This window comes from Paroedura picta, chromosome 5 (genome assembly GCF_049243985.1).
Source record: "Paroedura picta isolate Pp20150507F chromosome 5, Ppicta_v3.0, whole genome shotgun sequence".
NCBI classification, from domain to species: Eukaryota; Metazoa; Chordata; class Lepidosauria; order Squamata; family Gekkonidae; genus Paroedura; species Paroedura picta.
In genome coordinates this window covers 29,383,742-29,397,457 of record NC_135373.1, presented here as the reverse complement: position 1 = coordinate 29,397,457, position 13,716 = coordinate 29,383,742, and the positions used below count along the sequence as shown (strand labels likewise).

General features: G+C 48.4%; 2 protein-coding genes across 2 annotated transcripts in view; one reads left to right on the top strand and one right to left on the bottom strand.

Moving 5' to 3' along the window:
* Nucleotides 1-13,716, top strand: part of FNDC8 (fibronectin type III domain containing 8) — a 50,616-nt gene that overhangs the window by 17,912 nt on the left and 18,988 nt on the right. The gene's annotated exons all lie outside the window — the stretch shown is intronic.
* The window catches only part of HPN (hepsin), a 31,210-nt gene that overhangs the window by 15,698 nt on the left and 1,796 nt on the right, over nt 1-13,716 (bottom strand). Inside the window, exons 2-6 of the mRNA XM_077336981.1 lie at nt 10,938-11,032; nt 5,777-5,878; nt 3,572-3,613; nt 1,817-1,946; nt 467-589 (exon numbers count right to left, since the gene is read on the bottom strand). Of these exons, the coding sequence (XP_077193096.1) occupies nt 467-589; nt 1,817-1,946; nt 3,572-3,613; nt 5,777-5,878; nt 10,938-10,953 (413 nt within the window). The 5' untranslated portion in view covers nt 10,954-11,032. The remainder of the gene's footprint in view (nt 1-466; nt 590-1,816; nt 1,947-3,571; nt 3,614-5,776; nt 5,879-10,937; nt 11,033-13,716) is intronic.

Genomic DNA, 13,716 nt, shown 5'->3' with positions numbered 1-13,716 from the left:
TCCCACCCGAGCCAATGTTGGTTCCACATCTGTCACTTTAGCAGCTGAGCCAAGCTTACGTGGCAGTTGAGGGACACGCTAAATGCTGCGTGTTTTGGCTACGATGGTCATCTTCAACCTCACCTTCCTGCCACTAAAATGGTGGGAAGTTATGACTCAAACCCAGCATCGAAGAGCCAACCAGGAAGAAAGGAAATCCATTCCACCACTGTCCCTTTAAGAGGTTCACCAAAGAGGATCCGACACCTTGTTAGGGTCTCATTATGGGTCACTCCGAGCAGGGGTAGTCAACCTGTGGTCCTCCAGATGTTCATGGACTGCAATTCCCATGAGCCCCTGCCAGCAAACGCTGGCAGGGGCTCATGGGAATTGTAGTCCATGAACATCTGGAGGACCACAGGTTGACTACCCCTGACTCAGACAGCAGAGGTCTTTGCGGGATGAGACAGCTCATCTTGTACCTTACCACACAACAATGGCCTCACTGAGCCTTCGGGCAAAAGGCAGGCGGGACTCATCCACGCAGAAATAGCCGGCAGTCCCGTTGACCCCCGCGGAGTCGGCAGACAGGACGGAGTGTGAGAGAGATCTAGAACGAAGGTAGCAGAGCTGAGAATATATCAGTTTCATCACAGGGACCTCTGATTGGCTACAATCGAATCATGTAACTACCATATGAGGCGTTCTTCTCACTGGGGCTACCAAGAGACACCAGAGGACAAAGAATCTCCAAGTGGAAGCTTCACATCACATTACAGAATACTCCTCTCACTGACAACAGAACACATGCAAGATGCTGGATTAGAACAGGCATGCTGCTATGACCCTGGAGCAGCCTGACCTGTTTCCCTGACCCCTTAAGATGGCTTGGCCTTTAGGAACATTGGTCCCTAGTCCAACCCCACCCCATCCCTTAGCTGCTCCAGGCATCTAACGAAGTCTCCCCCTCCAGCAAAGTAAGTGTGGGAACAGGCAATCCTTCTTTGGCATACAAAGAATAGAAGACCCTGCAGGGGGCAGCAAGGAGACTATGAGAGACAATAGTGAGGTCAGGACCTGAGTCTATTCTGCACACAATAGATAATGCACTTTCAATGCACTGGGAGTGATGGGAGACAATGACACCCAAAGTGTGTTGTAAAGGGCCGGGGGGATGAAGTAAAGGGCCGGGGGGGGGGGGAGAAGGCGTCCTTCGGGGCCCACCTCCAATTAGTCGAAGGACCATATGTGTTCTGCAGCCCACAGGTTGGGGATCGCTATCCTACATGACTATCAGTCCATCTCTGTCTGTCTGTCTGTCTGTCTGTCTGTCTGTCTGTCTGTCTGTCTGTCTGTCTGTCATCTTTGCCAACTTAACACCACCCTGTGGGATTTTCAAGGCAAGAGATGAACAGCGATGGCTGGCCATTGTCTGCCTCTGCCTGGCAACCCTAGAGATACTAGATGGTCTCCTGACCAAGCACTACCCAAGGCAGACCCTGCTTAGCTTCTGAGATCCAACACGATCAGGCCACAAAGAAACTGGGCAGCAGAGTACAGGCCTGCTGCTTCCCCCAAGCACTACATTCAGGGTTGCCAACTTCAGGAGAGATCTTCAGGGATCTCCTGAAATGACATATACTCTCCCAACCACAGTGATCAATTGCCCGGGAGAAAATGGCTGCTTTGGGAGGTGGACAACTACAGCATTCTAGCCGCCCGCCTCAAGCCCCACCCACCCCAGGCTCCACCCCAAATCTTCAGGAACATCCCGACCTGGTATTGACCCCCTCAGCCGGAGGCTCCTCCTCCTTGACCCAGCCTCACTCAGACATACCTGACAAAGCCCATCTCCTCACAGCCCAAGGTGGCCATTTGAGTGTCAGCGGGTGACGAACACAGGAGCCGCCATTTGCCTTCGTTCTCGTCATACAGGGTGAGGCGCTGGTCTCCGGGACTCACCTGGACTGCAGGGAACATCAAGGCAGCATTCAGCACCGGCCCCAGCCTGCCCCCCACACCCTGTCCTTTAATCGGTTCAGCTGCATCGTGTTTAACTGCTCCTAGTTCAGGAAACCAGGGGTCACCTTCAAGATGATCGCTTGGACCCTGGTTTGCCTCATCCAGTGCTGATTCTCTGTTTCTTGTCCAGGCCAGGGAACAAGGAAAGACTAAATCAGGGCGCCTGCAGCCCTATGTCATGCAAAGCCTCCATCAAGACTAACTTTAGTTAATAAGGATAGATCCAAGTGGGTAGCCGTGTTGGTCTGAAGTAGCACAACAAAATCAGAGTCCAGTGGCACCTTTAAGACCAACAAAGATTTATTCAGGGCATGAGCTTTGGAGTGCAAACACTCTTCCTCAGACTATGAACTGACCATCATTGTGGAAATATAAAGGAAAAGTTAATTCTGTTAAATTTTTACTAATTTACTAATTTTTACTAATTTAACAGAATTAACATTTGCTTTATATTTCCACTTTTACTAATTTAACAGAACTAACTTTAGCTTTAGATTTCCACTGTTTTACTAATTTAACAGAATTAACTTTTTCCTTCGTATTTCCACTGTTATGATGGTAGTTCAAAGTATGAGGAAGAGTGCTTGCATTCGAAAGCTTACGCCTTGAATAATCTTTGTTAGTCTTAAAGGAGCTAGTGGACTCTGATTTCGTTAATAAGCCAACCTCCTGGAAAAGGCCATAATGGAAAAGTCTTCACCTTTCTTAATGGCTCCCTAAATTTACCAGCAAAGGACAGGGTAGGGAGTCAGACAGCAGATTTTGTGTGTCAGAAAGGGAAAGTGCTGGGAGTTGAGTGAAAACAGGACATTTTGGGGGGAGCAAAGAGGGAGAGAGTCGGACTACGATCCGGAAGACCGAGGTACAAATCCCCACTTGTTCCACGGAAGATTGCTGGGTGACCTTGGGCCAGCCACACATATCTGGCCTAACCTACCTCATAGGCTTGTTGTGAAGGCAAACTGGAAGAGTGGGGAATGTGGCAAGGTGCTTGGGGTCCCTGCTGTGGAGAAACCCGGGTTACAAATGAAGTCAACGAACAGAGTGATGCAATTTGGACAGCATGCATCCCAAAACCAGCTCAGGATTGGCCTTGACGTTTCTCCAATGGACCTATGCCATGGTAATTTGTCCATGACAATTACAAAAGCTATCATTAACTGTTGTGAAAGGACTGAGGCATTAGCTAGCTAGCATATTATAACAAGCAGGGAAACAAAAGTGACTGAGGCCTGGTAGTTAGCATACTGGATTCGAATCCCTTCTCTGCCATTGAAACTTGCTGGGCAAACCTGGACCCGTGACATTCTCTCGGCCTAACCAACCTCACCGGGATGCTGCCGTGAGGAAGTAGGGGAGGAGAGAGCAGCACTGCAAGCATCAGGAAGAAAAGTGAGGTGCCAATACCTGAATAAATACAATGAGCCGAGGCAGCCTTCTTCCCACTAGCAACACAGGGATTTTGGCCTACCTTACAAGGTTGCTGTTTCGGAGGGAGGGAAGCACTATTAACTGCAGGCATGAGCAAAAAGACAGACAGCAGAGCCCCCCCCCTCCCCCGATCACTCACCGACATACAGAGTTTCGCCGTCACTTCCAAGCACAGACATCACTGCAAGAGAGGACAGACACGAGGGTGAAGTCAGGACACCACCCGGGACAAGGCTGCAAGAATCCAAGCTTGCATTCAACCATCCAGGTCACTAGAACATATGAAGTCGCCTTGGACTAAGTCAAGAACCTCAGTCCATCTCACCTGGAACAGACGGGGATCTCCCGAGAGAGCTTTGCCACTATTACCACCAGATGGAGCCCTCCTGATCCATGTTTAGTTTACCACTAGTAGCAATTGGGTGTCGAAATTAATGAATTTACCCAAAGGGAAGACTTCATTTTGAATGTTTTTCTTTTTCAGAAAAAGAGGTGGCTGACTTACATTGGCGTATAATGTATAGCAATTTTTAAAAAATCTCAATTATAATATTTCGCGGAGGGATCATCTAGGGCGGCCACTCAACTGTTTTTTGGCCATGTCCTTTTAGGACCTTCATTAGGCTGGCGGCTTGTGCAATGGGTAAGGCCAAAAAAAGGCCTAAGGCTAAGGGTGAACTAACTGCACTTGACATGCCTTGCCTTATATATACACAAGGCCATTTTTTAGAATAGTCAACCAAGAGAAGCACGTATGTTAATTGTTTTCCTTGACTGCATTAAATCAAGCACATACAAAGGAACAAATGGCATGAGTTCTTTTTCTTTCCCTTGACGAAGGACGAACCTTCTAGCAATTAATGACGTCCTACGTGACAAAAAGGGACTTTCATTGGTTCAGTTGCTAGGCCCTCCCATAAGCCCTTCGGGCTCCCCTTCTCTCATTGTTCAGTCTGTGGCCCCCATCAAATATGCCAGGGCCGCCCAGGGGCCCCCACTGAGAATGGCTGATCTAGGATGCTCAGCCTCTGCCTTGGTCCCCCACCATTGTTCCACAGGGCAGCAAGAGGAGATTGGTGGGGGCCATAATGGCACCTGCTGTGACATCACTTCCCCTAGGTGACTGGAAGTGACATCAGCACATGGAAGGTTGCTCTAGGATTCCCCCCAAGTCAGGGATTCTGGGAGGTCCTAACATGTCATGCTACATGGTGACATCACTTTCAGACACAGTCAGAAGTGATATCATGACATCACAGGAAACTGCTTTGGCAGTCTCCCGGGATTGCGGGAAACTTTAAGGTCATGTTATACTCAGGCTCCTCTTCCTGACAGGTAAACGGGGGCCTGCCATGATCTATGCAAGATACAGTGTGACTCTTTCCACAGCAGAGACTGGCTGATCGTTACTGAACTACTCCGATGCCGAAAAGGTTTGGCAGAGCATCTCCCCCCCCCCTCCCCGTCCTCCCTTCTCTCTTACTGAACTCAAGGAACTATGGGCTCAACACCTTGAGAGTCCAGGGGCACCTTTAAGACCAACCAAGTTTTATTCCAGGTCTGAACTCATGTGAGCACGCACACTTCCTCCAGAACAATGTCATGGAGTGGAAGTAGAAGAAAAAAAGTCTCAAGCTGGTGATGGCAAAGTGATTTAATGTTCAAAAGAATTTCAAAACAGAATCCCAGGTATAGTCCGTTTCCACTATCTTCATCAGTGATATTCTCTACAGCAGTCACTGCTGTAGGGGAACTGCACATTGTGATGTTAATGTGAGTAGACCCCTACAAATCTGGATATTAGGCGACCAATTTGGGATTGAACTATATAACCAAGACATTATAAGAGACTACGTTATTTCCCACAATCATAAAAACACTATTAGAGAAGATTTAGTTATTACGATATTGAGAATATCACTGATGAAGAAATCGAAAACGGACTATACCTGGCAATCTGTTTTGAAATGGTTTTGAACATTAAATCACTTTGTCATGGCCAGCTTGAGACTTTTTTCTTCCACTTTCTTACGGCTGACGGGTCTTCACCTGATGGAATGGAAGTAACCACTCCATACTTATAGGCAAAGTGCAAGAGTGAATTTACATACAGCATAATTAAAATGGGCAACAGATCCCAGAGATAAATAGGGGGGGAAAACCAGCAATCTGGATGGAATTGCATGGGAAACATCTTGAGTTCAATACAGGTGTCTACATAGGAGAGTAAGGAGCACATCTATTGTTGACAGCAAGGTGGGACTTGTATGGGGGAACACAGGCGTATCATCTTAGGAATGAACTCTTCCTCCTTTGCAAAGGGACGCTGGGGACAGAGACTCACCGATAGCCCAGATTCCAGCTCCCATTCCAGCCAGCAGTAGAAGGCCACTGGCGATCACTGCCACCACTTTGCACAGAGAGCAGCCCTGTGACTTAATGCCTCCTGGAAGACACAGAAGAAGAGACCGTTAACCAGCAACAGGCTGGTGTGATTATTATGATGAATGACTACAGATCGTACAGATCGTACCCAGTGATCGTACCCAATGGGTACTTGTTAATGGTTCAGCATCCTCTTGGAGAAGAGTGACAAGTGGAGTTCCCCAGGGATAGCCATCGGACAGAGAGGCTGATTCTGTGAAGGCTTAAGGGGGTGGCAGGTTACAGTGGATGAGCGAGAGGGTTGTGAGTGACCTGCATAGTGCAGGGGGTTGGACTAGATGACCCAGGAGGTCCCTTCCAACTCTAGGATTCTATGATTCTACAGTAATATAGTAGAGGCTGTTCTGCAGTTCAAGATCTAGCAAAGCTTTTGAGAATTGCAGAAGTATCTTCACTCTTTTGATTAGATCTTGTTTTGAACTGGTCTCTTTTTGTAATATCACCTCCCTTCTCCCTCCCTCCACTTTTTTACCATAAAATGCAGACAGCCAAAATGACAGATAGCATGCTAGACTCAGATATGGGAGAGCTGGCTTTGAACCCCCGCTCTGCTGTGGAAACTTGCTGGGTGCGCTTGGGCCAGTTGTACCCTCTGACCGTAATCTGCCTTGCAGGGTTGTTGAAAGGCTAACAGAGAGGTCAGAAGAACAATGAAGGCCACTTCTGGTCTCAATGCGGGGGAAGATGGAGTATATATGAGGTCAATAAGCTAAAGGTATCCCCTGTGCAAGCACCAAGTCATGTCTGACCCTTGGGGTGACACCCTCTAGCGTTTTCATGGCAGACTCAATACAGGGTGGCCTTGCCAGTTCCTTTCCCCAGTCATTACCATTTTTACCCCCCAGCAAGCTGGGCACTCTGGGGAAGGCACTGGCAAACCACCCCATATTGAGTCTGCCATGAAAACGCTAGAGGGCATCACCCCAGGGGTCAGACATGACCCGGTGCTTGCACAGGGGATACCTTTACCTTTACCTTTTAAGCTGGGCACTAATTTTACTAATCTCGGAAGGATGGAAGGCTGAGTCAACCTTGAGCCGGCTGCTGGGATTGAACTCCCAGCCTCATGGTCAGAGCTTCAGACAGCATGTCAGCTGCCTCACCACCCTGCACCACAAGAGACCCTTGAGGTCAATAAACGCTAAATTAGAACAATAATGACCATTCACACCAAGGGTCAATGAGATTTTCAGGGTACAAGCAGCGTTCCCTCTAAGATGTGCACATGAGCAGCTTCTCACTTGCACTGCCCATTACCCGTCTGAAGATGACATCCTTTCTATTCCCCTCCGGGTGTGAACCGCTCTACTCAGTAGGGGGGGGGGATGAAAGGGAGCATTGGTCATAAGCTTTTGAGAGTCAAAGTTCCCTTCTTCATGCCCAAACAGGAATGGAAATTGGAATCCTTTTACCCTAGCCAGAAAGTGGGAGGGGTGTTGTAAAGGTACTGTCCATACCATACCTGGTAGACAAGAGCTGCTTAATTTTGTTGCTTCGAACTGAACATGGCTACCCAACTGGCCCCCAAGGGAGAGGATCTACGTTAGACAAGCCCCGTACACTTCCATGACAAAGTGCAGAAAAATCAGGTGAGTGAGCCGCCCCGCTCCCCAACCCCAAATCTGCCAGCCACGGCAGTCGTGTTGGCAATGCCCCAGTAACTCCCGCAGTCCAGGTACGTGACACCTTCAAGCTATTCTTTCAGCTTCCTGCCTCAAGAGAAAGGGAAAGTGCAGGCACACCCTTTTCTTCTCCTGGGTTTTTTTTTTTTTTTGAGTGGCGGATCCTCAAGCTGTTCTGGCTTATATTAATCCCTCAAGACAGACGGAACTGGTTTGGCAACCATGATATGTATCTCCCCCCCCCCCTTTTGGGTCTACTCTTCCTTCGTTCAGTTTCACTTTTATTCTACAATGAAATTTGGATTTTTGAAAATGCAGTTTGCTTCGGATGGCCAATTGTCTGGAATTAAGATGCAATTAAAGAATCCGGCTGATATATCACTAGAGAATCTCATTTCTACTTAACAATGGATTGCGGGATCAGATGGGTGTTGTCTGAGTTGACAGCATGTGGAGCTGCTCTTATGCCTTCCTTGCTAGGTAGAGGGTGCCCAAACCCCAAACCAGTTATAGGCAGTTAGAGACTCTTGGTTCGAGGCTTGTCCAAATGTTCAGCAAGAGTCTTCGATGTAATGACATTTTAATACTATTTTTACACCCACTAGGTGGAATGTTTTATGTCAATGTTTGCCATCCTCTCAAATCTACTTGATGATCTTAGCAGTGTCTTGACTAGTGAGAGCCAGTTTGGTGTAGTGGTTAGGAGTGCGGACTTCTAATCTGGCAAGCAGGGTTTGATTCCCCACTCCTCCACATGCAGCCAGCTGGGTAACCTTGGGCTCATCACGGCCCTGATAAAAACTGTTCTGACCAGGCAGTGATATCAGGGCTCTCCCAGCCTCACCCACCCCACAGGGTGTCTGTTGTGGGGAGAGGAAAGGGAAGGCGACTGTAAGCCGCTTTGAGCCTCCTTCGGGTAGGGAAAAGTGGCATATAAAAACCAACTCTTCTTCTTCTTCTTCTTCTTCTAGAAGGAGGAGACAATGATGCCCAAAGAGGCTACAAGTCAAGTTTTATTATTTTTAGTTTATAACCTATAGAGCACGGGTAGTCAACCTGTGGTCCTCCAGATGTCCATGGACTACAATTCCCATGAGCCCTGGCCAGAAAATTCTGGCAGGGGCTCATGGGAATTGTAATCTATGGACATCTGGAGGACCACAGGTTGACTACCCGTGCTACAGAGTAGTGATCCCCAACCCGTGGGTTGCGGACCACATGTGGTCCTTCGACTAAATGGAGGTGGGGACCAAAGGACGCCTTCTCCCCCCCCCAGCCCTTTACTTCATCCCCCCCCCAGCCCTTTACAACACACTTCAGGTGTCATTGTCTCTCATCACTCCCAGATGGGACTATCTCATTGCAGAGAAACAAGCTCAGGGTTCCCATTGATTTGTCATTGTCATGAGTTAAAATTTCCATGAAAATAAAATGTTCCTTATGTTCATTGTTGTGGCGTGTCTGTATCTTATTTTGAAGGGATGTTTAAACATTACCATAGCGACCAGAGAGCGTTAGGGCAGTGGTTGAGAGTAGAGGAGTAAACTACCCCCCCCCCCGAGCCGCAGTAAAAGGCGTTGAGTGGTCCCCGGCGTTGAGTGGTCCCTGGTGATAAAAAGGTTGGGGACCACTGCTATAGAGGACACAGTTAATTAATATATCCAATGAGTTTGGAGTTTTTTGTTTAGTACAATGTGGCCCAATGTAAAAAGGTTCTCTTCCTTCAGAAACTCCCCCTAAGAGAAGCTTCTGCAGAGAAATAATCTGCGAACAGTTTCCACCCTGGGGTTTCTTCAGCTGTACTTCCACCCTGACTTTCAGAACAACAAGCTACCATATCACAAGATCATAAGGATTGTTTATGCACTGGGTACTTTACTGCCCCAGCTTCCATGCAAGAACACAAGTCAGGGGCGGATGAGGTACACCAGGCCAAGTGCTCCCCCATGTGGGTGCAGGAAGAGGTGGGGAAACTTGCCACGACTAAAACTCCAGCCTGCAGCCCGGCATGAAACCTCCAGTGCAGAAACGGTCAAGGATGCTCCCTGATCCAAAGTAGGCCAGTTCCTCAAGTTGGGGGTGGAGCTTGAGAAGGATGGGATTCAGAGAGGGGAGGGGCAGGGCGGGACCTCAGTGTGGTATCCAGAGCCCACCCTCCAAAGCAGCCATGGGCTCCAGGGGAACTGACGCCTGTACTCTGGAGATGAGCTGTAATCCCAGACAAATCCAGGCCTCTCTTGGCAGTAAGAGTCCAAGTCTGATCTCTACGCGTCTAAAACAATTAACTATAACTCACAAGAGCTCATATTTAATTGATTTATTTATAATTACATTTATATACTGCCTCTCCCTGCAAAAGCAGGCTCGCAGCGGTTTACTACATATAAGACAATAAAACAGCAACCATAAAACCATTTAAAACATCTAACATTATCACAATAAAACAATGAACCCCACCCCAAAAAACAATAAAATCAAGATGGCGGTCAAAATCCCTCTGCTGCAGCTGTAACCAGGGTGGGCTGGAAAACTGGGAATGATAGAAAAAAGAAACGAAGGGGTAGACCAAAAAGTGGGTCTTAGCTGGTCTAATACTTTGGCTTCTGTCCCGGGGAAGGGGGGAGAATGGCAGACTTTTAATCCCGGTTCTCATTGCGCCCAGCCTCAACCGTAGACCTGGTGGAAGAGCTCCGTTTTGCAGGCCCTGCGGAACCCGGAGAGTTCCAACAGGGCCTGCAGCTCTTCCGGGAGCTCATTCCACCAGGTAGGGGCCAGGAGAGAAAAGGTCCTGGCCCTGGTTGAGGCCAGGCACACTTCCCAGGCTCCAGGGTCATCGGCAAATTCATACCCGCAGAACGAAGTGCCCTGCGGGGGGCATAAGGAGGTAACTGGTCCCATGGGTAAGTAGGACCCAAGTTGTGTATTCATATTGAAATGTGGTTAGTTTTTTAAGGTGAGAAAGAACAAAGGCTGCCCAAGGCAAAACAAAAAGCCATGTTTGGCCACTTGACATGACCTTCTTTAGGCTGATCCTGCGTTGAGCAGGGGGTTGGACTAGATGGCCTGTATGGCCCCTTCCAACTCTAGGATTCTATTATTCTGTTCCATGAAATCATTGCCAGTACAGAAAATACCTTTGCAAACTGACATCGTGCATCCGACAAGACTTCAGCCTGGATTCAACAAAGAATCAGATGAGTCTCTCTAAAAAAGCTACTAACGATTCATTTGGAATTTGCCCACCTGTGCAGCAGAAGGATCTTGGAAAGGTCACATGATAGATATGTGCCCTTGCTAACTTTTGCAGGCCAGTACAGAGCAGTCAAAGGTGTTAATGTTTAATTTCTAGCAGGGGGCATGGGGGGGGGGGTCCGCAGTATTCAAGGGGAAAGGAACAGCAAGTCCCAGGGGCCTCTTAGAAATCAAAACCCAGCTCACCATCTTTTTCAGCCATTTCAGAACTGGTTAATGATCAATCCTCTCCAGAAATCCAGGTCCCCGCAACTGGTGACTTGGAAACAGCCTAAGAGGTCCTACAAAGAAGAAATAAAGAGCCACAGTCATCCAGAAGCCTTGAGCTACTTAGATCAGAGTCAGGGCTGCTGTGAACACAAGCAGTGAGCTGGGAAACGAGGCAACGTGATGCAGGGGTTAAGTGACCTGGGTTCAAATCTCCACTCTGCCGGAGAGTTCTCTGGGTGACCCTGGGTCTGGTGCTCTCTTTCAGGCTAGCAACATGGTTGTCCGGATAAAACAGAGAAGACAGCGATGGATAGCACCCTGATAGGGTTGCCAATTCTGGGTTGGGAAATACCTGGAGACTTTGGGGGTGGAGCCAAGAGTGAGCAGGATTTGGGGCAGGGAGGGACCTCAGGGTTATGAAATGCTATGGAGTAAACTTTAGGATGCTTAGGGCTGATCCTGCGTTGAGCAGGGGGTTGGACTAGATGGCCTGTATGGCCCCTTCCAACTCTATGATTCTGGGATTCTATGAAACCCTCCCAAGCAGCCATTTCCTCCAGGAGAACTGATCTCTTTAGTTTGGAGATGAGGTATAATTCCAAGGGCTTAGCATTCCCGTACCCTGAACACCTTGGAAGTGGGGGCTAAAAATATATACGAAATTCTGTTCTTAGCCTTGAAAGTGAACCACAAGTTTCTCAGTCTCAGCCCCTGCCCCGTGCAGTCTACAGCGATGGTCCCCAACCACTGGGCCGCGGCTCCCTGCCTCTGCAGGGCCGTGCTGGGCCGCGCATGCGCATTTGGACCATGCACGGCTGCAAACACACATTTGCGGCACTCCCGCGCATGCTGCTGCCCAAGCAGTACTTTTTTTTAAAATCAGCACAGCCAATCAACCCTCAGGCGGTTAGTCAGATTCCCTGCTGGGCAAAAGCTTTACCTGACCCCACCCATTTCTTAAAAGCACTTGGCTGGCACCAGGAAAGTGGTAGCAAGCATCATGGCACGCATGGGCATCCCATTGGGGACCCCTGTTCCACAGCATTATAGCCTGCTGCGGTCCCTCTGCTCCCCCCAAAGATCCATCGCGAAGGCTCCAGGAATTTCGGGATTCAGAGTCGGCAGCAACCCTAGTCCCAGTGTACCTCGACACATTTATCTCACTTGTGCTTTCAGGGTTAGATTTTAAAAGCGTAAACATAGCTCCGAGGAAGGGTGTGGACAACAGTCTGCAGCAATGTATTGTTTTGCCAACCACTTCAGAATTGCTTTTTTTGAAAATCTCAGGTCTGAGATGGCAGGTGAGTCATTTGCGAACCAACAAAGCCAGAACTCCAAGGCAAATTTAATTCTTTAGCCCCGACACCCTAGCAACAAGATCTCTGTCACCAAACATGACTTCCAGCGATTCCTTGATGCAATTGCTTACCGTTAAGGGTCGGAAGAGAGGTGGATCCGCAGGGCCTGCAAGACGGAGCTCTTCCGCCAGGCGTTGGGCTGAGGCCAGGATGGTGATTGGAGCTAACAAGTTGTGGACCCCACCCTATTTTTTAAAGATCATGACCTTTGGTTTCCCATCGCTTTTAGATCATCGGTATGGGCCCGTTGGCTGGAACAACAGGGCTGAGCTTTAAAAGAGCTAGTGCAGTGGTTCTCAACCTAGGGGTCGGGACCCCTTTGGGGGTCGAACAACCCTTTTACAGGGGTCGTGGCAGGGCAAGCAGCTTGGCCGGGAGGGGGTGCCATCTACACAACAGCCTTGTGGGGTAGACAGAGATAGAGCGTTCGTCTGTCTGGAGCAGCGGAAAAGAGTGAGATCGGCATGGTGGGACAAGAGGCAGAACTGAACTGAGAAACCCCGGGAAAAAAACAGTTTATATACAATCATGAACCATGGATCTCCACGCCATTGGTCAGTTTCGGTTTAATTTCTGTGAAAGAACCCTGGCATAATTTTATGGTTGGGGGTCATCACAACATGAGGAACTGTATTAAAGGGAAGGTGGAGAACCACGGGGCTAGAGAATTTTATTATGCCGCCATCTATTTGTTGTTCTGCATAAGGGTTTTTATGGTGTTTTATATTGTGATTGTATCGTTTTATTTGTAAACCGCCACGAGACAGCTATTGCCAAGAGTGGCGGTATAGAAATTGAAATATAACTAAAAATAAATAATACATTGCAAACACAGAACAGGCCATGGCTACCCAAGTTCTGTTCTGCATGAAGAAAACCGGCATCACTTTTATAGATATTCACATTTATAGATACGCACACCCCTATATTTCCATTCCTCTTAGTATCCGACAAAAAAAAAGCTTTAGCTCTTGAAATTGTACACCCTGGAAATCTTGTGGCTCTCTAAGGTGCTCTTGGACTACACACCACTGATCATCCAAGCTACATTCCTAGGAGATACGAATTCACCCAGGAGAGCTAAAGGTAAAAGGGGTCTCAGTTCTGTATTTGGATTCCAAGGTGAAGGTCAGATCAGGGGATGCTCAGACAGGTACAGGGCAAGGAACCAGACCAGGTAGGGTGGCTCAATGGTCACTGCACCTGCAGCATGCCCCAAGTTCAATTCCAGCCATCTCCAGTTACGAATCTTGGACAGCAGCTGTCCGGAACAGCCCAACTCCGCCCAAGAGAGAGGGCAGCTGCTGGGGCAATTTTGTAAGCGTATCTGATCGTTTTTGAAGAGGAAACTGATACCCGTTTTCGAGGGATGCCGGTTAACTCGAGATCACAGGAGT